Source organism: Orycteropus afer, unplaced genomic scaffold (assembly GCF_000298275.1).
Source record: "Orycteropus afer afer isolate SDZICR_OR568_19922 unplaced genomic scaffold, OryAfe1.0 scaffold00282, whole genome shotgun sequence".
NCBI lineage: Eukaryota > Metazoa > Chordata > Mammalia > Tubulidentata > Orycteropodidae > Orycteropus > Orycteropus afer.
This window is the reverse complement of record NW_006921869.1, coordinates 1,641,015-1,665,231: the sequence shown is the minus strand read 5'-3', so window position 1 is coordinate 1,665,231 and position 24,217 is coordinate 1,641,015. Positions and strand designations below refer to the sequence as shown.

The 24,217-nt window shown below is 46.8% G+C and overlaps 1 protein-coding gene across 1 annotated transcript in view; it reads left to right on the top strand.

The window, feature by feature from the left end:
- Positions 1 to 24,217, top strand: part of SLC6A6 (solute carrier family 6 member 6) — a 101,181-nt gene that overhangs the window by 34,940 nt on the left and 42,024 nt on the right. Inside the window, 3 exon segments of the mRNA XM_007950600.1 lie at positions 15,362 to 15,597; positions 17,334 to 17,468; positions 19,108 to 19,351. Coding sequence (XP_007948791.1) covers positions 15,362 to 15,597; positions 17,334 to 17,468; positions 19,108 to 19,351 — 615 coding nt within the window.

The window sequence follows — 24,217 nt, the reverse complement described above, 5'->3', positions numbered from 1 at the left end:
ACTGTTAAAGCTCACATGGCTGGCAATGAAATGTTAAGGGAGACAGAGAATGTCCTGGAAGATGGTCTTCACCTGTAGGAAGACCAGACTTGAGCAATATCAATCCTCCCTTGAGCCTTCCCCCTGCCCCTAGTGTGGATTTTAATGCTGAGTTTTTCTTCTAGCTGAGCAGTAGCTGCTGTTAGACACCATCTTGTAGTGCTGGAAGTCGCCGTCACCACTGTACCAACATCTGCAACCTGACAGAATAAGATATGAATCCGGTCCACCCAGGTTTGGAACAAGAGCTTTAACTTTCAGCCTCTGGCACCCACTGTATCTCACAGGGCTGGGGTTTCTGGGAACATCCCCACCCTCCACCCTCTCCTTTGGGCCTCAGTTTCCTCATCTGTAACACAAGTTTCCCCTGCTCTGATGGTCTATCTATAGAAGAGGCTGGTGTGCGCACCTTTGCTATATCATGGATTTCTTGTGGATTCCAGGCTTCTGTTTCCTCGTCTATAAAATGGGCTTGCAGTTGAATACACAAAAACCTGTAAACCTCATTTTGAGTCCTTGACTTTGTGCAGGATACAATGGGGTTTCCCCAGCAGTTAGCAAACCCTAAGGAGCACTGGTGGCATAGTGGCTAAGGCATTTGGTTGCAAACCAGAAGGTTGGTGGTTCAAACCCATCAGCCATTCCACAGAAGGAAGACTGGGCAATCTACTTCTGTAAAGATTGACTTCCTTGGAATCCCAAATGTGGGTTGCTATGAGTAGGAATCGACTCTATGGCTGTGAGTTTGGTTTTAGTTTTTGGTTTTGGCAAACCCTGAAAGGGCCAGCGAACATTCATTTCTTTATGGAAGATGCTCAGGGAACACATTAGAAAAATTGATTTTCCTAAAGGTTTGAGGAGTCCCTGAGTGGTGCAAGTGGTTCTATGCTTGGGTGTTAATCAAACGGTTGGTGCCTCAAATTCTTCTTGGAAGAAAGACCTGGTGATCTACTTCCAGAAAATCTGCCACTAAATGTCCTTAGAAGCACAGTTCTAATGTGACACATTGACTTGATGGTAACTGGTTTAAAGATTGCCTCAGAAAAAGGCACAGCTTGTAGAGATTTGAAAATTTTTGTGGAAACTATGCTCAAATGTTGGGAACACATCCCTTCTTTCTTCAGCAGAGGATATGGCCCACCCTTCCTCTCTCTGTCAGTATTCTGCCATCTGCCATTGTTCTTTTCGCTCTCACCCTATAGAGGAGTTCTGAGAGTTACTGGGATGTGAGGGCTTTTTGCCCTGAGACCGAGCGTCCTCAGAGCCCTAAACGTTCAGTACAACATAATACTTACTATGCCACGACCTGTACTAGGTGTCAGGAAACAGCTTAATAATAACATAGTTCTTGCTCACAAGCTTGTCACAGACAGTTATAGCATGAGATGACAAGTACCATGTGGAAGTGACCTGGCCATGGAACCTGAGAGGTTCTATGAGCACTCAGGGAAGTTGACCCAGAGACTGGCCCCCAGATGAGATTTGAAGGTTGCCTGTGAGTTACTCAGGGATAGGGCTCACCGAGGGTGTAGCATAAGCAAAGGTGTGGAGGCCTGAGAAAGCCTGGAATCTGTGGTTCAATGATCCCTAGGGTGAGGTGGGGGGTATCTAGGTGGGTTCTAGATGGTGGAGGGTACCAGAAACCCAGCCAGATAAGTGGAACAAAATTCCGAGCAACAAACCACTATGCTCTGGGATAAACTTGGTGCACCTTGGGCACAAGTGACAGACTTTGCTAGTCAATCTCTACCTATTACTTTAGGCACCAGAGGCAGACATGATTAGTCGATCATCCCTCAGTTTTACTAAATCCCCAGCTGTTTCATTTTACTGGAACTAAACTCTCATTGAGCTCAGATTCTGAGTGTGTGAGGAAGGAATAAGAAGGTCCTTCCTCTTTGAGGAGAAATGTGTTTGAAAGAGGAACAAGAAGAACATGGAGGTTGTTTACATTTGATAAGCTAGGAGTTTTATACACTGTAGACTGGATATTCTGCCCATTTTACAGATAATAACACTGAGGTTGAGAGAAAGCAGGTGACTTGCTCAATGCCACATTGTGAAGAATGTTGACTGGTTTCCATGGAGCTGTGACTTCTGGCTGAGTCTTGGTGACACATTTGGGGTGACTGGGCTCTGGGACCCATTGAGCCACAGGTACCCTTGGCTGACCTTGTCACTGACAGCCTGTCTGCTTCCAGTTTCTATAGAGCAAGGGAGGGACTGTCTGTTTGCTTCTCACAGGCAGCAAGGGGAGGGCCACTTCAGAGTGCTTACAGCTAAAAGGGAAATTTGAGAAAATGGAAAATGAACCTTTCTGTTTTTTTTCTTGTCTCTCTTTTTTTTTTTTTTTTTGCGGCTTCCACAAATAATCCTGGGTTCTGTAGAACCCGGGATCATTGTTGACCTCACCCACCCCCACTTCCGGCAAAACCAGGCTGCTGCAGAGGGGGGGCCCAGAGTGGTGGGGAAACTGATGAGAGAGAAGTGACAAGCTAGTTGTCAGTGACTCAGTGCCCAGAAGCTGCTGCCTGCTGACTCACCTTCTTCGCTGTGAGGCCAGGCTCCTCCAGCTGCTGACTGGAGCAGGCCTGAGTGTGGGGAAGGGGATGGAGAAGGGGCTTCACTGACTCCTCCAACCCTTTATTCCAACCTTCATGCCCTAGAGCAGGCTGCAGTCTAACTATTGTGCTGTTACTGGCCACCGAACAACAGGAAAACAAAACCAAACACCTCAATGTGATAAGCCAGTCCAACAGTGTGCTCAAGGAGGGCACACATGACTCAAAGGTCAGATGCCAGCTGTTCTGAGCCCCGTGTGCAGCATCAACAGATGTACATGAAAGCAAGCCCTTGCATGTCTACTTTAGACACCCCAGCCAGTCCTCCTCCTCCACCTCTGTCTTTAGCTAAGCTGTGGTTACAGTGTATGCTGGGAATTTACTAAGTGTTATTTGGGGTCCAAGTCTCCTCAGTTAGGACCTGAGAGACTTAACTGTTCTCTTTCCTTGGAATTTTGCCTTCCTCCATGAATCCAATTCCAACCAGGCTGTGAGGGCCCAGCTTAATAGTGTCACAGTACCTCAAAATCTTTCTCTGTGCTCTTGGCCAGACATGGCACTCCTGTCCTGCCTCTGAATGTGTAGAATAATTCTTGTATTGCTTTAGAACAACGAACACCTCCCACCTGTTGCTGAACACCAGCAACATGAGGGCAGGAGGATGACCTCATGTTCCCAGCTGTGTTACTGAGCTAGGCATGAAGTACGGACTCAATGCATGCTGCAGGAGCATGGGTCAGATGACCCAAACCAGTGCTGTCGAGTCAATTCCAACTCATAGCGACTCCATAACAGTGGGGGCTTTTCCTTCCATGTCCCCATCCATAGGGAGTCTTGCCACAGGTGAATGTCAGCTCAGAGGGGGAAGGTGACTTATCCAAGGTCACGTAACATGGAAGGGTACCATCCCTTTCCAAAGCCATGAGTTTCACCCACTAGGAACAGGGGATCTATGCCTGGATGGTTTTTTCTCTGTGTCACCAGTGTTTTTAGCCTTGGATCTTGAGGAAGGAATTCCAAGCCATTCACCCTTGGCTGGTCCCTAATTGCAGAAAAAGGTGCCATCTCCAGCCCATCTTAGAGGAATTCCACTAATGATGAGAAAGCCAGTGGCTTCAGGGTATTGGCGTTCAGGTTCAAGCTCTATGGGTTGGCCTCTACCAGAAAGTTGCAATTGCTTACAGGAAAGAGCTCAACTTAGGCAACTTCTTTCTGCCTCTTCCAGAGTGAAGGGGGAGTTTGGCAGGCAGTCACAGAAAACCTGGGGCTTTTAGCCTCACCATCATGGGACAGAATCCAGGATCTAACCATGACCTCCCAGGCCTCACCTCCCCTCTGTGTCCCACATTGGTCTTCTCTCTGTTCCTTTAATATGCCCAGCATGACTCTCTTTGCACATGCTATTCCCTATTCTTAGAACACCCTACCCTCTGATCTCTGCCAGACAGATCTCAGCTTCAATGCTGAGCCATCAGGGTTCGAATCCCAGCTGCGTGATCTTGGGTAAGGGACTTCCCCTCTCTGGGCTTCATTGCCTATGCTGAAAAGTAAATGAGTCAATGCCTGGAAAGGGCTAAGTGCAGTGTCTGGCCCACAGAGAATCCTCAGAAAGCATCTGCTCTTAGATGAATACAACACTGGCCCCATCACACACAAAGCTGCCTGCTTTGTTATCTCCTATGTGCTTGTCAATGAACCCTAGGGGCACAATAGTTAAGCACTTGGCTGGTAATTCAAAGATCTGTGATTTTAACCCACCAGCCTCTCTGAGGGAGAAAATACCTAGTGATCTGCTCCTGTAAAGATGATAGCCTTAGAAACCCTGTGGAGCAGTTCTACTCTGCCATAGACAGAATCTACATTACACCACACAACTACAACGCATGCTTATCACTGTCAAAGTATTCGTTCATTTGTTTATTTTATGTTTATCTCCTTTCTGGAATGTCACCTCCTTAGAACGCTCCTCTGGGTCCTTAATTCTTAGAGCAGTGCTGTGACACGCACAGTAGGGTAGTTCTCAGTTAGTATTTATTGGACAGTCACAGCTTGCCACATTTTGCCCTGCCTTCCTTCACCTCCCCCACTGACTACTGAGATGATGAGAGGGGAAGTGGCCTGGCCCGCGTGACCCAGGAGAGTGGTCAAGAACCATGCTCTGATTCCCAGCGTACTGCCCTTTCTACCAACTCAGTGGCCTGCTTGATTCTGCCTTGGAGTGCCTCTGTTCCCCAGCCCACCTTCACTTCAGGGGGCAGTGCTAGCCATTCTATACCTCCACCTCAGTGCTTCACTGGGGCCAGCCCTGCACAACAGCTTTGGCTTGTGCCTTCCTTGCCCTTCTGGGGTGTCCACAGTTTACAGGTCTGCATCCTCCTCTCTGTTTTCATTTCTGGCCTCTGGGACTTTGGAGTTCAGTACCATAGCCTCCAAGGAGCTAAGAAAACAATTTGGACTCAGGTTCCAGACTTTGTATTTTTCTACACGTTTTTTTTGTGTGGGGAAGATGGCATAGTAGCTACCGTTGGACCCACAATCCTGTCCATAAGCCCTGCATTGTCCCAGTGGCCATTTATTCGCAAAACCTGTTCATCCTCGCAATGACGTCACTGGGGGGAGGGTATGGACCCCACCAGGTGATGCTGTCGGAAAGAGTGACACCAAAATTACTTGTTTATAAAATGTGTGTGCAGTGTTTCAGCAGAAATTTTTTATTTTGTATAAAAATATTTTTATAATTGTTAGAACAACAAAAACTTTTTTTTTTTCCCCCGCAAGCCCAGCTTATAACAATCAATGTGCCTACAAGGCTAAAACTCTATGCTAACTTATTTTTTGAAACTTCTACTTACTATGCTCCAGTCAGAGCTGTCATTATTAGCCAATTACAATGATGTGGTTTTATCTGCATGTGCTTATACAAGCATACACTGTTGTTTTCATTGCAGCTGTGTTTTTATAGTCACTGATTTTTGTCGTATTTTCTAGTGTTTTAGCTACAAATTGTGGTCATTAGTATTTATGGACCCTGTATCAATAACTTTGAGAATTAAGTAGCAATTAAAGGAAAAGAAAGAGAAAAATCAAAGAAGGCTTCTGCTCAGTTACTAATAATGTTAGAACTAGTAACGTTGTAATTCAATATAGAAAGATTTTACAAAACATTTTGATGTTAATATTCATTAATTTAAGAAATATTACATTTAAACAACATACATCTATATCACATATTGCTATATGATTAGATTTGATAATAAACATTACTAAAGAATCTGTATGGTCTGGGTATGAGAAAAGGTCCATGGGGGAGGAGGTGACACTAGGAGTTACTCCAGGTCTGCATCCTCCTCTACCAACACTAGTGACACCACTCCACCCTCACACACTCTTTCCTCTGCACACCATAGACCATAAAGTCTACCTGCTCTGGCAGGTCTTGATACAGTGGTCACCTCACTGCAAATCCTGGTGCCACCTCCTAGCTGTGTGACCTACAGCAAGTCTGCTCCTTTTCTGAGCCTCGGTTTCCTTATCTATGAAAGGGAGAGGCTTAGGGAGAAATAGAAATTTCTGCAGGCTAAGGGATGACCAGGAGCAGAGGTGTATGGGGTTGCCGGGGGCAGATGCTGGGCTTGCAAGGGGTGGTGAGAAGCCACTGGCTTAGGGCTACAGTTAGTGATAAGGAGACCCTGGACCCCAGGTAGATAACAAGGCTTGTCCCTAGAGATGTCATTATGAGAACAATTCCCCAAACAGAATTCACTTTCACTGTGTCTGGAAGATTGTTGCTCATTGTTTTGGTTTTGTTCTGGACAAAACAATGCCTACATTCCGGGATGACTTCACCGGGAAGAGGAGTGAGTGGGCTGTGAGGCAGGCCCATCAGCAGCTCTAGGCGAGCCTGTCTGCACTTGGCTGTGCCACCTTAGGTGACCTGTAGCAAATGTATGACCAAAAAGAACAAACTGGCCGTAAGCTGAGTCAGTCCTCACATATGTATATGTCTGGCCACACAGTGTGTTAAAATTTGGAGTGCTTCTGTTCCCCAGCCCACCTTTGCTTCAGGGGGCAGTAAGCACAAATTAGTTATTGTATATGTAAACACAAATCCAGATTTCAACTTCTGTTGAGAAATTGGACTATCTGGCCCCAGTAGGCCACCTTCCCAGAGGGCAGCTATGGTTGCTGGCGCTGAGGAGCAGCCATTCCTCAGCTTAGCGAAATTCGAAGTTCACATTCGTGCCTGCTGCCTCCCCCATCAGGCCCACTTGTCTTATGGCCTTTGCCCTCCAGGCCCTGGAGGTATTTGAGCTTGTTATGCTTGAGTTAGCCTTTCCTCAAGAATATATAACCAAGCTAGAAGAATACTAGCCACATGATCCACCAAATTATATTAAATCTTTTGAAGTATAATTTTTTATGAGTTAAAAAAAACTTTTGATTAATTTCTCCTTTCTTTTCAAGAACAGTTACCCCGGAGCACAAAACAATACTCTTAACACACAACTTACATTTTATTTTTTGCCCAGTACTTAATTGTTACCTGAGTGGCACAAATGATTTGTACTTAGCTGGTAACTGAAAGGCAGGTGATTTGAATCTACTCAGTGGTGCTGTAGAAGAAAGTCCTGGCGATATACTTGCATAGAATTACAGCCATTGAAAATCCTATGGAGCACAGTTCTACTCTGAACATGTAGAGTCACCATAATTCAGAGTCAACTTGATGGCAACAGATTTGGATATATATTTTTTTTTTTTTTTTTTGGTAATTGTTACCACTCCCCCACTGACTGACTAGGGAGGGTACACAAGTAACATGCTTGTGCAGGCATTACTAGTTGATCCCAGCACACCTCACTGAGCCTGTGCCTTACCGTGGAATCTGTGGACACAATGCTCAAATGAGCCCTGTCAAATCTACCAAGAAGTCTGGAGACACCCCTCTTTGCTAGAGGAAGGCTGCTGTCCATAGAGGTAACTGTCCTGCCTAAGTCTGTGCTGTTTAATCAGCACAAAGGCCTTTGCTGCCACCCAGCCTATCCCTGTGGCCTTGGGCCCTGCCTATTCCCCAGGAGCCCTGCCTGGCCCTCACTTCCCTGTTTGCCTACTTCCCTAATTTGTCAGCCTGGCCTGAGGCCTGGGGCAGCCTTCTTAAAGGAGCCAGACCATTTCACTTTGTAAAGTCACCAAGTTAAGTGACTCAAGACACTAGGGGATTGAGACTTTGATGGACTGACCAGGAAGCCCGTTGTAGCTAAGTGGCCATTTACTCACTGTGTGTCCCTGGACAAGTGACTTCACCCCTCTGTGCCTCTGTTTCTTCATCAGCAAAATGCAGTTGCAAAGGCATCCACGGAGGATACTAAGAAAATGCATGCAAAGTTCTTAGTACAGTGCCTCACATGTAGTAAGTAATCAATAAATGCAACTTTCTTATTTTTAAAACAAACAGGATACAATGCCTGGAAATACAGTATAATAAAATTGCAATGTCATCAGCTATTTTTTTCAATAAAGCTAATAATTTTGTTCTCTTAGTATATGCTAGGCCCTGAGCTGAGAGTTTTACAGGCATCATCCTATTTAATCCCTATGTAGTGAGTATTATATTTATCCCCTTCTTTCACCTGTGAGGAAACTGAGGCACAGGAAAGTTGTTATTTGCTCAGTCGTGGCCCCAGTGAGCCCAGAGTGAGAAGACAGATGCTTGCTCCAGAAAGGACATGGCAAAGCAATCCAGCCACCTGTTTGCTTCTGCAGTGAGCACAACAGGCTGGGGGCCACTCAGACCTCAGGTTTATTTCCTCACCTATGAAATAGGTCTGCCCTCCAGGTTTTTTTCTGTCCCCCAGTTCTGGAATTTTGGGAGCCACTTGTCCAATCCACAGAACAGCAGTGCTTCAAGATTTACTGCGGAACAGTAAACTCTGAAACCTTTCTTAGAGGCCAGCTCTGTGCTCTTAGGGTAGGGAAAGCATTCCAAAGAAGAAAAAGACAAAGACTCTGCCCTCCTGGGAAAATAGAAAACAGGTAAAAGGTCACAAGTGGTTAAATCAGTGATAAGAGATTTCAGTCTCTCCATATGCGGTGGGATGAATTGCTTTTAATGGCCTTTCTTCCATGGTCTGTGGCTCCTACAAAATGATTGGTGGGACCATGCAAATAAGGTGTTTGTGGCCCACCAACAGGGTTGGAGAACTTAGTAATAACGCAAATAAGGAGCATGGAACCCCTGTGGGGGTGGAACCATGCAAATAAGGTACATGGAACCTTAACAAGGGGATTGGTTATTATTGCCATACTGCTAAACTTAAATGAATCCTAGAGCAAAGGGGGGACTTCACTACACAAAGAAGAGATGGAAGCAGAGTGTGTCCTTTACACCCAGGGTTCCTGTGCTGAGAGCCTCCAATACCCAGGAGAGAGAGAGAGTTGTAACACCAGAGACAGTGCCAGAGAGTGAGGAGCAGTGGCAGAAAAATGGTGACAGTGAACCAAGAGACTGGTGCAAGATGGTGTGGTAGGCTTCCTGGCCTATGGAGCAGGCATTTACAGTGGGTGTGCTGACCCACAGAGCGAGAGAGCTGAGCGCCTTTGGACTGAGGCTTTCTGGCAGAGTGTGGACACTTCTCAGTGGAGCTAAAGAACTTTGTAACACTTGCCTGAGCAGCGCAGGCCAGAGAGAGGCCTGCTGTGGGCATGGCTAAGAAGAGGCTGTCCTGAATTGTATCCCGAGTCGTTCCCTATCCTAAATTATAACCAGTTACCTTCCTAATAAACCTCATAACTGAGTATGGTTTGTGAGTTCTGTTTGGCCATTGCAACAAATGATCAAACCTAGCAGAGAAGTAGAGAGTGCTGTGAGAGGGGTAGCTGGTGTCAGAATTCGTGAAAAAATGGTTGGAGGGTGGAGATAGGTTTGATCTCCATCTCATAGGAGTCGCTTTTGGGCTGATGATCTTGATTCTCTCTCATCCCCCTTGTGAAGTTAGATGAGAAGGCCTGGGCATGCCATTATACCATTTTCACACCATACTAGAGAAAGAGACATGTCAGATGCCTGTTGTTTCCTTGTGGAGGTTCAGGTTCTGCAGAGGAGAGCGAGACAGCCTGGCAAGCCATGTCATGTACTCCAGAGTTCCTGGGCAGCTTGTCTAGGACAGAGAGGCAAGAACGTGGTTTCCCCCTGGATAGACAGGGAGAACAATGTGGAACAAAACTCAAAATCATTTGGGGAAAAAAAAAAAGGGGGGGACCAGGTTTGCTGGCCCGATAGAGCCTGGTGGAACCACTGAGACTGTGTGGCTCCTAGCTGCCCTTCAGGTCTGGAATTGAATGCATGCCTGTGGCCTCCAGCCAAACAGTAGACAGGCATATGAGTTGAACATTTACCTGAGGTGATACACTTCTTGGAGAGAACGATCATGGGAGAAAGAAGGGCTGCTTATGCACAGGGACACAGCTGAGGCGGCAGGAGTGCATGGAGGGATGGACACAGGGAAGAGGTAACTATCGGGAGGAAGTAGGAGGGGAGATGTTGCCTCATGGTAAATTGTGGTCAATGTCATGAGACAAAGTGTATGTGAACTGCTGTATGGAAAGTGTATTTGCTCTGTCAATTTTCACCCAAATCACAATAAAAAGAAAAAAAAAAAAAGAATGTGGTTTCCTCCAAAGCCTTAGACTTCAGACTGAGTGGCAAGTGCTGGATGGAAGCAGCCACAACAGCACTGGCAACTCGGTTCAAGGTCAAACTGGCTTTTGTGTGGGTACCTGAAGGTCAGTGAGTTGAGGGACATAGGCCAGGTCATCTGGTCCCCATCCTATTCTGCCCCTTAGGAAACTTTCCTAAGCTTCCTTCTGCTCCAGTGCCTTAGGCGTTAGGCACAGCAAACTTGGAATTCTGACTCCACATCTTCCTTTTAGGTTTGTAGCCTCAGGCAGTCCCTTCTTCCCTGCTTGAGCCTCAACTTCCCTCATCTATAAAACTGGACTAAAAATCCCTTCCATAATAAGGTTGTTTGAGCAGTGAATAGGAAATCATATTTGTAAATACCTCAGTGCAGAGGAAGTACTCAGAAACCTGGTAGTTTTTAAAAGGGGGGAGCAAAGGAACATCTTCGCAAGGGAAACCCATGATGTCTCCGGAAGTGGGTTAAATCTGTCCATGTTTGTGCCAAACTGACCAGATGATTAGCAAGGTAGTCTTCAGGCATGGCTGGCTTAGGCTACAATTTCTGAAACAGAGACAGAGAGTTTTCTGTGGGGCAAGGAGGAAGACTTCATCCTGGAGCCTTTTTATCAGAGCTGCTTCTAATCCCTTGTAGCTGTAATAACCAAAGAGGAAGCCCTTAAAATAGGGAATTATGTATCAGCCGCCACAAAATAACCCTGGGCCCAGGGCCAAGGAAAACAGTTCCATCTCTACTTGGTGGATGGCAGGGAAGCAGGTTGCTCAAATGCATGCGGAGGGGACTTGTTCCTAAGCACTTACTGCACCACGGGACAATGGGTTGGTGGGGTTGATGGATGAGGACTAGTGGGCCATTTGCAGATCTGCAAAGGTGGACAGAGATATTCCAGGGAAGGTGTTGTCTGAGGTCAGTCTGGTTCGGCAAACGGATAGTGTGATTGGGCAGAAGCTAAGGGCTTGGGTGCACTGGTCACTGCCACTGTCAGCTGAGGCACCTTGGAGTGTGCCTTGGTATCTCTAGCCCTTGCTGATGTCACCTTAAGTAAAGCTAAGGCCTTATGAATCCTAAGGTCAGGGGTGAGCTTGATGATCATTGTAGCAGTGATAACAACACTAATAACAGCAGGTTATTAGGAATACCTGCCCCAGGCCAAATGCTGTTCTAAGTTCATTCTGTGCACACACTCCCCCCATTGTAGCCTTACAATATCCTTATGAGGTAGGCACAATTATGCCCATTTTACATATGAGAACACTGAGGCCTATGGAGGCTGAGTAACTTGTCTGAGGTCATCCAGCTAGGAAGTAGCTCCCAGCTTCTGGCCAGGGCTCACACTCTCAGATTCTTTTTTGGGCCAGGCTGCCCCTAGAAATGCATGGAGTAGGTGAAGGTCATGACAGCAAATGGGAAAGATCAGAGATGACCCAGGCAGGCATGAGGCCTGGGAGAGACTAAAGTACTTGTGCAACCGATACCCCAAGAGAAAGAGGAATGAGCAGATGAAGCCTAAGCATCAGCAGAGGCTTGGGTAAGGAGCTTTGTGTGACTGGAAGGTTTGGGGTGGGAGGGCATTTTGGTCTGATGTGTGCTGTAATGAGTCCCCTTCAGCTGCTGTGTCAAGAATAGATTGAAGGGGGTACAGCATGGCAACATGGAGACCTACAAAGAGACTGCGCAGATGCCCATGTGAGGGCTGACACCCTGAGCAGGGTGGTTGCCATGGTAATGGAGAGATGTGGGTGGTTGCCAAGAGCGAGGTTCACTGAAAGGGGCTTTACAGACACAGGCCTGGGTCAGACACCCAAAAGGGCATGGGAGGGCACCTACATCTGCATCTAACTTTTTCTGACCTCATCTAGGCTTGTGTTAAGCCATGGGCAGTGACCCCACTGGCAACTGGCTCTAGGTAGGGGCAGAGGTGGGTACTGGCTCCAAGGGCAGTTGGGCCTGGTGGGAGCGGTGACTTGGGCGCATATCCATGGTGCTTTGCCTGTTCAAACAACCCACACCCCAACACAGACATACTTCCTAGCTCAGCCACAGGATTCAGGAAAGTGGGTCCCACCGGAGAAGGTGCTCAATGTAGTCAAGGCTAGAGAATCTGTTTTGTAAGAAACCAGAGCCTGGAGCAAAGCAATTTCAGAGAACTGCAGTTGCTGCTTCCCAAGTTTCTGGAACATTCTCTAAGTGCTAATGTGCAGGTGGGCCTGGGGACTCAGAGGACAGAGCCAAACCTCTTCATGTCACCATAGGGAAGCTGACCCAGCTCTAGTGGAGATGACCTACTGTGAATTTGCAAGCCCCTTACCAGAAATGCAAGAAGAAGCTGGTGCACTCCACACCCATCACCCCACTCCCCCCACATCCCCTTAAATATGAAGGCCTGGCTGAACTTGTGAAGCCCCTTCCAGCTCTGAGATTCAAGGAGGCTCCTACAGGGTGGAACCAGCCCTTTTGGGAGTAGAGGCCCTGGGGGTCATTCTCTGAACAACATCTTCATGAGGAGGGAGTTGAGTCTCACATCCTCCAATTATGCTCCATGGTGCGGGCCACAATGGGCCCTCAGATAACCATCAGGCGCGTACATCAGCACTGGAACAATGAGCATACCGCCAGGGCTATTTTTGCAGGAGCCTCTGCCGACCAGGCTCGAGCCTTGCCCCAAGGGAGCACAACAGAGAAAGGCATGCCGGGTGCCAACTCAGGGGCCGCCGTGGAGGCTCGCGTCTGCACTCCAGGGAACCGGCAAGGTCTCAGTGAGTGACCAACCCCACCAGGAAACCTTTTCTTGTTCTGCTCACCACCAGATAGCTAAACAATCGGAAACCCCCACCCCAGCCTGGGAGAGGAAGGAGGCGTGGGGGAAATGGGTTTCTATGTGCTGTTGTGTCTCAGCTCCTTAGCATGACCCTACAGGCGCTTGGTTTCAGCAGCCAGGCCCACACTGCCCTTCGTGTCTCCTCCATGCACGGTGACTACTCACATAGCCCCTGTCTGGCCCTATCTAGCCCCATGGGAGCTGATATTGAAATACCTACCTCCCCAGCACTGGTCAGAAAGGGAAGTGAGGCCCAGAGGCTAAGGGCTCACCCAAGTTCACAGTCAGAAGTGGCACTGGGATTTGAACTTGTTACTGCTTGCTCTAAGATTCCTCTTTGTGAGCTGTCAGCTCTTGCATGACCATCTGCTGTGTGCTGTCACAGTACCAGGCTCCAGGGACATGGCATGGACAAGGCAGACAGGGTCCTTGCCTTCCCTGCAGTCTCTATCCTAGTTGAGGAGGAGTCAGTTAATGAGTCAATGAACAGGGCATTTTCAGGTAATGATATGTGCGCTGACAAAAAGACAAACTCTTTTTTTGTCAAATGATGCCTACTGGAATCAGACACGCAAATCCATCATGTGGGTAGATTGTCTCCAGGCTGCCAGTGTGAAGGATGACCACATCAGCTCCAGCTAGTGGTCGCCCTGAGGAAGTAGGAGCCCCATGTTGCCAGACCCTCCAATATTTTAAGAGAGGCCTGAGCTCTCCTAATGTTTCATTGTTGGCTACCAATTTGGATCATGCAGACATGATAAGTTTATGCCCCAGGCTGCTTGGCTATTAGTTGGCCACCTTTGCTGTCATTCATTTCATTTTGCAAATAGGGAAACTGAAGCCCAGAGAGGGGAAAGTAGGCCCCCTAGCTCTGGTTTTCCTCAGTTCATTTGTCTTCCATGGCCCTCTGCCACTTCATGGTAAACCCTCTGTCCTCTCCCTCTGGGCTGGGCCTCCTGATGTGCCCTGTAAGCCTTGAGCAGTTCTCTGCACACGGATAGAAGGTTCTGGATGAGACTGTGGACCTCAGGGTTGAGCTACCAGGGAGGGTGCAGACTCAGGGACCTGAGGAAGCACAGAAAGAAGCAGTTGTGCCCTGGCTGGTAGTAGACCCCCTTTAGAGTGGTGTCTGAACTGGGATGGAGTAGAGGTGACCGGGAGCAGTTCCTGAGGACTTGACTGCTGGATCACTCAGAGCCCAACTGGATGATTCCAGAGACTTTACTACGCAGGGTTAGAGGAAGCCAGTAGGAAGAAAGGATGATCCAGCACCCAGAACCCCGTGGTGGTGGGGGCTGTTAATACTTGGAAGCCTGAAGGGAGCTTGTAACAGAATCTGGAGAGAGGTCTGGAGTCGTGGAGGGGCCACTGACAGGGGCTATAGTCATGAAGGGTCACAGCTACCACCAAAATATGTGACACCACATGGGGAAAAAAGGGGAGAAAAAGCTCTCCTCTCATTCTCTGATCTCCTCTGGGACCTCCCATTGGTTGAAGCCAATGAGAGGGCACAAAGTCTGAGGAGGTGGTGCTGTCATGTGATCAGCTCGCCAAGTCCCAGAGCCAGGTCAGGGAACAGGTGGAGGGGTAGGTAGCAGGTAGAGGATGACTAGCCCTCTGGCATAACCCTCACTGGGACAGATAGATCCCTTATCTTTTTTTTTTTTTTTAATTTTATTTCTTTAAAATATTTTATTGTGTTTTTGGTGAAGGTTTACACAGCAGTTTAGTTTCCTGTTCAACAGTTTCTTCACAAGCTGTTCAATGACATTGGTTACATTTTTCACAACCCATGAACATTCTCAGTATTTCTGTTCTGGTTATACTGTTTCCACTACTCTTGTTTCCCTGCCCTTATACATTCTCATCTTTGTTTTGAAGTAGTTGTTGACTGTTTGGTTTCATATAGATGATTTTAGATTCCTTATCTGTCAGCAGATGCAGGCTGAAGTATAACCCTTTAGGATCTCCAGTGTTTCTGTTCAGCACGTGCCTAGGGAATGAAGCCTGTCAATTCTGTGGGTCCCAAGTGACCCCAGAATCCCCAGCCTGAATCATGAGGTCTTTGATCGCAGGGAATCTGAGTAACTCAGGGTGTTGTGGTCAAAGCACTGGGCAGTTGGGAGGAGCTGGGCCTCCTGTCACAGCCCAGCCAGGTTAAAGCCAGCCCACGGGTGAGAAAGAACAGGTGAGTGATGTCTTGTAGACTAACCGCATGCTGGATTTGATTTTGTCTCCATAGAAAGTGAGGAGATGGCCACCAAGGAGAAGCTGCAGTGCCTGAAAGATTTCCACAAGGACATCCTGAAACCATCACCAGGGAAGAGCCCAGGCACACGGCCTGAGGATGAGGCAGAGGGCAAGCACCCACAGAGGGAGAAGTGGTCCAGCAAGATTGACTTCGTGCTCTCTGTGGCTGGCGGCTTCATCGGCTTGGGCAATGTCTGGCGTTTCCCATATCTCTGCTACAAAAATGGTGGAGGTAATCCAGGGCTGGGCTGTGGGAGGGGGAATAATGGGTGGGTTCCAAGTGTGGGTATCTCTTACAGCCCACTTTACCCATTCCTGCCCTTGTCCCTTCCCACCTCACCTCCAAGGTAGGTGCTTTATCACTCAGGTGGTGCTCTATCAGGGTTTTATTGTATGACTTCAGCAAGTCCTTTACCCTCTCTGATCCTCCAGTTTGTCATCTCTGAAGAGGTGAGACTGGGCAAGACCCATGTCTCCTAAGCCTCAGACATTCACATGCTCCATTCATAAATTTTCCCATATCCACATGCCTCCTAACTGGTCTTTATTTGAAATCTTTCTTACATTTGCTTTTGCTTTTCTAACTTAACCAAATGTAGTTCAAAAGCAAGCTTGTTTTCACCTCTAAATAAATGGAAAGCCACTATCATTTGCCATAATGGAAAGATATCCAGAAAAACAAAGTATGGTGAAGTTTTTTTTTTTTAAAAAATGTAAGGTCTTTGGTTGGTTGGTTGGTTGATTGGTTTGGGGTGTTTTGTTTTTGTTTTTTGGCCTGCTAAAGGCCTACTAAAGGAGCTATGGTGGCATAGTAGAGAAGGCATTGGCTGCTAACCAGAAGGTCAGTGATTCAAACCTACCAGCTGCTCTGTGGAAGGAAGATGGGGTGATCTACTTCCATATAGATTTATAGCCTCAGAAACCCAATGTGGGTCACTGTGAGTCGGAATTGACTTGATGGCAGTGAGTTTGGCTTTAAAGGTTTGAGCTAGAATCCTGTCCCGCTTTAATACACCTATTTAGTGGTGTTAAGGGAGCTCTAGTAGCATAGTGCCTAAGGCACTTGACTGCTAACCAGAAAGCCTGGTGGTTCAAACCCACCAGCCACTCCTCGGAAGGAAGATGGGGCAATCTACTTCCATAGTGATACTGCGTCAGAAACCCAAGGAGAGGTCGCTATGAGTCAGGTCTGACTTAACGGCACATAACAACAGCAACAACAGTGGTGTTAAAGAATAGAGACATGCTTGCTGATGCAACAAGAGGAGCTGGTCCCCTCAGTCACCACCAGTAAATGAAGGAATGTAACATGCCACCACATTGGGGAAGTCTGCATTAGAGCCTCGTTTGTAGCCTTTGTAGGTCACAGACCTCTTTGGGACTCTGAATTCCCTTGCTGCTTCTCAGACCAAAGTACAAATTCATGGACCCAAGTCATACAGCCTCAGAAGGTTCATGGACCTGCTGAAACTATTAGCAGACAACAGAAAGGAGTCCCACCTAGATTCTTTGCCCCTCTCACCTCTCTTGGCTCCCACCCCTTGATTGGAGACATCTGCCTCCTGTTTTTTAACTATTCTTCTAGATAGTTCTTAGCTTCCTGCCCCAGAGAAGCCTGGGGAAAAGTAGAGAAAAGCTTCAGTGAGGAAGTCACTTTTGACATTGATCTTAAAGGCTGAGCAGTACTTGATGGATACAAGAAGGCAGGCAGGCTCAGCTTAAGCAAATGCTCAGAGGCCCTGACATATTTGAGAAGTCACAGGCATACTGCAAAAAAGATGCCAGCCTCACAGGTGAATATGGCCTGCAGGATTCTCAAGTCCATGTTCCTCATATCACTCACTCACTCTGATTCCACTGGCTAGGGGCCTTGGGAATGAGCACCTTCTAGTTGCGGTTCTCAGAAGCATCGTCCTCATGGCAGCCACAGTTCAACCAATACTTGCCGCCACTCTGCTTTCTCTGCAGGTGCGTTTCTCATACCGTATTTTATTTTCCTGTTCGGCGGCGGCCTACCTGTGTTTTTCCTGGAGGTGGTCATTGGCCAGTATACCTCTCAAGGGGGCATCACCTGCTGGGAAAAGATCTGCCCCTTGTTCACTGGTGAGTATGGGACTGAAGACACTGGGGGCCTGGTGTTCATTGGTTAAGCAAGGTTTTATTAAGAACCTACTATTTGCTAGGCACATTGAATCCTCATGAAATCACTCGGCACTGCCTGATACGAGGTAGCAGCCAATACGTTACACCTGCACTGCTGCTGCCTCTGCTGATGATTAATAGTAGGGGGAACATGGTAAGCACTGGCTGCCTAAGGACCAGCTGTTCTGTCCTGCATGGTTGTTGAAGGAAAGATCAGCACTCAAGGTCAAGAGTCTTTCTGTCTGAATTCAAGCCCTACTTCCTCCTGTTGGCAGCTTTGTGACTTTGGGAAAGCCACTTAACCTCTTAGTGCCTTCATATTCTCATCTGTGAGATGAAAATAATATGCTTATTTCATAGGGGTGCTATGAAGACAATGATATAGCCAGGTAAAAATGCTTTGTGCACATGTTGTTGTTGTTATGTGCCATTGAGTTGGACCCGACTCATAGTGACCACTCCTTGGGTTTCTGAGGCAGTATCACTATGGAAGTAGATTGCCCAACCTTTCCAAATTAATGGTAGCTATGATTTTCATTATAACATTGGCACTCATGAAGTAATCAGTTATGATTATAATTGGCAGGAATGGAAGTATATATGAGTTTATTCAATGAACCTTTCTTGCATTAAGCCATTTAATAATTAGACCACCCATCCTACAACCATCCATTCATTCATCCAATAACCCATTCATGTACTCATTATTTATCCATGCATTTATCCATTGAGCCTTCCAACCAACCACCATCTATACACCCACCCAATAAGTCCAATATTTATCCATTAGTCAAACATCCATCCATTTAGTTATCTATCCATCCATCTGACCAGCCAGCCAACTAGCCATTCATTGATTTATCCATTTGTTTAACCATTTATTCATCAAACCATCCAACCATTCACCTATTTAACTATCTGTATTAGTTATCTAGTACTACTATAACAGAAATACTACAAATTGGTGTTTTTAACAGACAAAAATTTATTTTCTCACAGTTTAGGAGGTTAGAAGTCTGAATTCAGAATGCCAGCTGTAGGGGAAGACTTTCTCTCTTTGTTGGGTCTGGAGGAATGTCTTTGTCTCTTCAGCTTCTGCTTCCTGGTTCCTTAGAGATCTCCATGTGTCTTGACATTTATCTTACTCCATCTCTACTTCTAACTTGAGTTTAATCTCTTTTATATCTCAAAAGAGATTGACTCAAAATACACCTTACATTAATCCTGTCTAATGACATGCCTAATTAACATGACAAAGACAACCTGTTCCCAAATGGGATTATAACCATAAGCATAGAGGTTAGGATTTACAGCATTTATTTTTTTTGAGACATAATTCAGTCCATCACACCATCCATTTGCTTATCCTGTCTTCCATCTATTTTTTGTTTAATCTAACCATCCATCACATTTAGCCATCCATTCTTTTACTTGTCCATTCATCCAATCATCCATTCATCCTATACATGTTTGCTAGTCATTTTTGAAGGACCTCTGCTGGCTCCAGGCCCTTGGGGATGCAAGGCTTTCTAGCTGTGTATGTGGTGAAGGTGGGTCTGGCCTCACTCCTGATGCATGTCTCACTTGCCCATACCTGCAGGCATTGGTTATGCCTCCATCGTGATCGTCTCCCTGCTGAACGTGTACTACATCATCATCCTGGCCTGGGCCATGTACTACCTGTTCCACTCCTTCCAGACTGATCTGCCCTGGGCTCATTGCAACCACAGCTGGAACACGCCCCACTGCATGGAGGACACCATGCGAAAGAACAAGAGCATGTGGATCACCCTCAGCACCTCCAACACCACCAACTATACCTCCCCTGTCATCGAGTTCTGGGAGTAAGACTGGCTTCATGGAGGGAGGGAAAGAGGGAATGGGTGTGGGGGCAGCCTACTTCCTCCTCTTCCCCCTGAGGATGTGGGAGCCACTGTCTTTTGTGGGTAGGAAGACACAGATTTGGAGATATAGCCATGCTCTTGGTCTCAGACAGGCCTATAATCAAATCCCAGTTCGGCCATTTACTGACTGTTTGACTTCATGCAAGTCACTTCCCTTTTCTGAGGCTTGGCTTCTTTACCTGTTAGCATGAGGGTAACAAATCATTCTTACCTCTTACTCTCACAGGATAGCTGTGAGAATTGTTTTCCAGATATATATTTGCAGTTACTTTAGATGAAACATATGTTGTCTGAAAATGTGGTTTTCTTAATGAAAGGTAAAGGTAGCATATCAAACCTTTTAGTGCACAGATAAAAATGCTTATATGAAGCTGAATTAGTTATTCAAGTGAAAAGGTGAGCAGATAGAGTGAAAAATATGTATTTTTCAGTTAACTTTTGCTGTGTAACAATCATCCCAAAGCTTGGGTGTTAAGCAACAACCAGTTATTTAGTTCATGGTTCTGCTGGTTGGCACTGTGAGGTAGCTCAGGCAGACAGTTCTTTGGGTCTTGGTTGGGCTCCCTCATGTGTCTGGGGTTAGCTGTAGGCCATCAGGGTCTTCTGGGGATTGGCTGGCTCTTGGCTGGGGCACTAGGGGTGGCTAGTCCATGTGGTCTCTTTACCCTTCAGGCTAGCCTGAGTTAGCTCAGCATTCCAAGAACAGAAAATGGGAAAGCTTGTACTTTTTAAATCTCTGCTTTTGTCATTTTTGCTAATACCCCATTGGCCAAAGAAAGTCACATGACTAACCCAAATTCAAGAGGTGATGTAGTGCTGCTGTAACACGAATACCACAAATGGGTGGCTTTAAAGAACAGGAACTAATTTTCAGGAGGCTAGAAGTCCCAATTCAGGGCGTGGCTCTAGGGGAAAGTTCTTCTTTGTCTATTTCAGTTTCTAGTAGCTAGCAATCTTTGCAGTTTCTGGACTTGTACATTCTACCTCCATCATCAGCTAGCATTTATTTATCCCCTATATCTGCTTTCTTGTCTCTGTGTCTATGCTGTTTCTCATAACTCAGCAGTGATTAAGTTTAGGACACATCCTATGCTGATATGGCCTCATTGACATAACAAAACCCTATTCTCAATCGGATCTATGTCTGTAGATATATTAAAAAAAAAAAAAACTCAACATCATTGAGTCGATTCCCACTCATAGCAACCCCAGTAGGTTTCCAAGACAGTAAATCTTTGCAGAAGTAGATTGCCCTATCTTCCTTCCACAGAGCAGCTGGTGGGTTTGAACCACCAACCTTCTGGTTACAAGTCAAATGCCTTAGGCACTACACCACCAGAGCGCCTTATCTATAAATACAGGGGCTAAAAGCTCTGGTAGCATAGTGGCTAAGACTCTTGCCTGCTAACCAGATAGCTGGCGGTTCAAACTCACCAGCCACTCCTCTGAAGGAAGGTTGGGCAATCCTACTTCTGTAGTGATACTGCCTCAGAAACCCAAGGAGGGGTCGCTATGAGTCGGGTTTGACTCGACGGCACATAACAACAACAACAACAGGATTTAAACACATTGATATAGGGACACAATTCAATCCATAACAGGCTCTGCCTCTATATGAGAAGAGTGGAGAATTATGGGCATTTTTCATAATTTGCCACAACCTAGTTAATAACTGTACAAAACCAAGCTCACTGCCATGAAGTCACTTCCAACTCATAGCAACCCCCACTGGGTTTCCAAGGCTGTAAATCTTTTTTATTTTTTAAATTTGTATTGTGATATGGGTGACTGTTTACAGAACAAATTCATTTTCCATACAGCAGTTCACATACACTTTGTCTCATGATATTGACGTAGTTGCCTACAATGCAAGAACTCCCCTTCCACTTCCTCTCCATAGTTACCTCTTCCCTATATCTTTCCCTCCCATGCACTCCTGCCCCCTGAGCTGTCTCCCTGTACATACATAGCCCTTCTATTCTCCCATGATTGATCTCTCCAAGGAGTGTATCTACCTAATGTAAATATTCACCTCATATGCCTGACTTTTGTTTGGCTGGAAGCCACAGGAGTGGATTCGATTCCAGACCTGAAGGGCACCTAGGGGCAACAGTCTCAGGGGTTGCATCAGCTTCTATCAGACCAGCAAACCTGGTCCTTTTTTTTTTTTTTTTTTTTGATGATTTTGAGTTTTGTTCCACATTGTTCTCCCACTCTATCCAGGATCTCCTACATAAATCCCCCTGAATGGTTGACAATGGTAGCCGGGCACCATCTAGTTCTTCTGGTCTCATAGTCATATAGGGTGAGAATGACATGGTGCACCAGTTCCAAGGCTGTAAATCTTTATAAAAGCAGACTGCCTCATCTTCTGTGGAGCAGCTGGTGGGTTTGAACCACAGTCTTTTGGTTAGCAGCCAAATGCCTTAACCAGTAGGACTCTTTAATAACTCGGTAAACTCCCTGTCATGAGTTAGCAGCCCCTCCTTGGGTTTCCAAGGTGATATTTCTATGGAAGTAGATTGCCCAGTCTTCCTTCCGAGGAGTGTCTGGTGGATTTGAACCTCAAGCCTTCTGGTTAGTAGTCAAATGCCTTAGGCACCAGAGGACAAGCACCATGAAGGCAGAGGTGGAGGCCTCAATTGTGCTTAGCTGATATACAGGTAGGACCTAACACAGTGGTTGAATGCTGATCAAAATATGTATTAATACATCACATTCCCTGTTCATGAGTTCTTAAATCTGGGGCTCAGCTCTGAGATGTGGCCACCTCAACCCAAGAATGGCTGAACTAAGTCCTCATGGGCAAGGTTGAGAGCTACAAAGAAAGGAGGTGTGGCCCTTAGTTATCTCCCTTTTTTTGTGTGTGGCTTTGCTGTTTTCAAGGTGTTTGCCCACATCTTGGGGACAGTGGTGGTTCAGTGGTAGAATTTTCATCTTCCATGCAGGAGACCCTGGTTCTGTTCCCAGAGAATGCACCAACCTCATGTGCAGCCACCACCTGTCTGTTAATGGAGGCTTGTGTGTTGCTTCAATGCTGACCAGGTTTCAGTGGAGCTACCAGAACAAGATAAACTAGGAAGAGAGGCCTGGTAATGTACTTCCAAAAATCAATCAATGCAAACACTATAGATTACAGTGATCTATCTGATCCCATTGTGCAGGGAGTCACCATGAGTTAGGGGCTGACTGGACAGCAGCTACTAACAACAGTCCATCTCTTAGAACCTGGCCATAGAAATAGGCCCAGAGAGCAGGGAGCTGCCCAACTGACTGGTCCCATCATGCTTCGGTGCTAGGGCTGGGAAGTCACAGGCAAAGGGTCAACTGCTCTCATTTGGGTGTGGAGCCCTCATTTGGGTGGCTCATGTCCCTCTCATGACATGTGGGCCTTTAGTATTTGTCCATGGTCCCTGGGGCTACTTAGCTCCGTATGTGTATATATTTACTACTTGCAAACAAAGAGGGCAGTAAAAGCACATTCCTCACTCCTTCATCTCCCCACCCTCTGGCAAGCTGAGTTTACAAGGGACTGGAGCCTCCAGAGGCCAGACAAAGAAAGGCTGGCACTTCATTCTTCTCACTTGAATGGGGCCAGAGGCCACAGCCCTATCCTTTCTGTGGTGTTCTTGGCACAGGCCTCACAAATCAGGGCCTGACCCACCCAGGGCACTGGCTCCAATGGTAGCCTTTGCTCAGTGAGTGACTCCCAGAGCCTTCTCCCCTCGGCCATGGACTTCACTGCCTGGGGTCAAACCTTCACCCTACCTTTTCTGCTTGGGAGAGTGCCTTCACCTCTCTGGGCTTCGGGGTCCTTGCCTGTAAGTGAGGTATCACAGCACTGCCCTCTCAGGACTGTAGGGAGGCCCAAGTGAATGACACTATGCATGACCAGTCCTTAGAACGTGATAACCAGTTGCCATTGTCTATTCCAAGGCATGGTGACTTCATGTGTGCCAGAGTATAACTACACTCCACGGGGCTTTCAATGGCTGATTTTTCAGAAGTAGGCTTTTCTTCTGAGACACTTCTGGGTGGACTTGGTAAGCAGCCAAGCATGTTAACAGTTTGCACCACCCAGGGACTCCTAGCACTTGTAAAGACTCCGTTTTTGGGTCTTTATTATTATTATTATTATTGGGAGCTCTAGTGGCATAGTGCCACTAAGGCGTTTGACTGCTGACCGGAAGGCTGGCAGTTCAAACCCACCAGCCACTCCTTGGAAGGAAGGTTGGGGCAATCTACTTCCATACTGTTACCACCTCGGAAGCCAAAGGAGGGGTCGCTATGAGTTGGATCCGACTTGACAGCAGTGAGTTTGGTTTTTTGTTTTGGTATTATTATTTAGGGTCCTCACAGAGGGTCAAACTACTCCCAGGGACATTTGAAATGTGTGGAAGTGTCACAATAACAGAGGATGCTACTGACGTTGGGGACTAAGAATTGTCTCTTCTTCAATGTCCATAAGTCCTTCCCCCTGTTGCACCAGGGCCTGCTTTGTGGCTTTGTTCACCTCCCCATGACCTTCAGGACATAGTGGTCTTAGGGAAGGTGCTCATGTAAGAGACATGAGGTCCTGCAGTGCCCAGGCCTCACCTCCACTTTTCCCCATACACCCACTCTGGCACCTCCTGGGGGATTCTGGGACCTCTGCCTCCCAAAGTTCTTATCCAACTCCCCATCTCCTTTTCTGGCACGGAAGAGGCTGAGACGGTTGTTTATCTTTGGACATTTCCTAGTTCCACAGGCACCTTCCCAAGTCCCTTATATGATCCAGATGGACTTGCTCTGTCCAGGGTGTGCTGG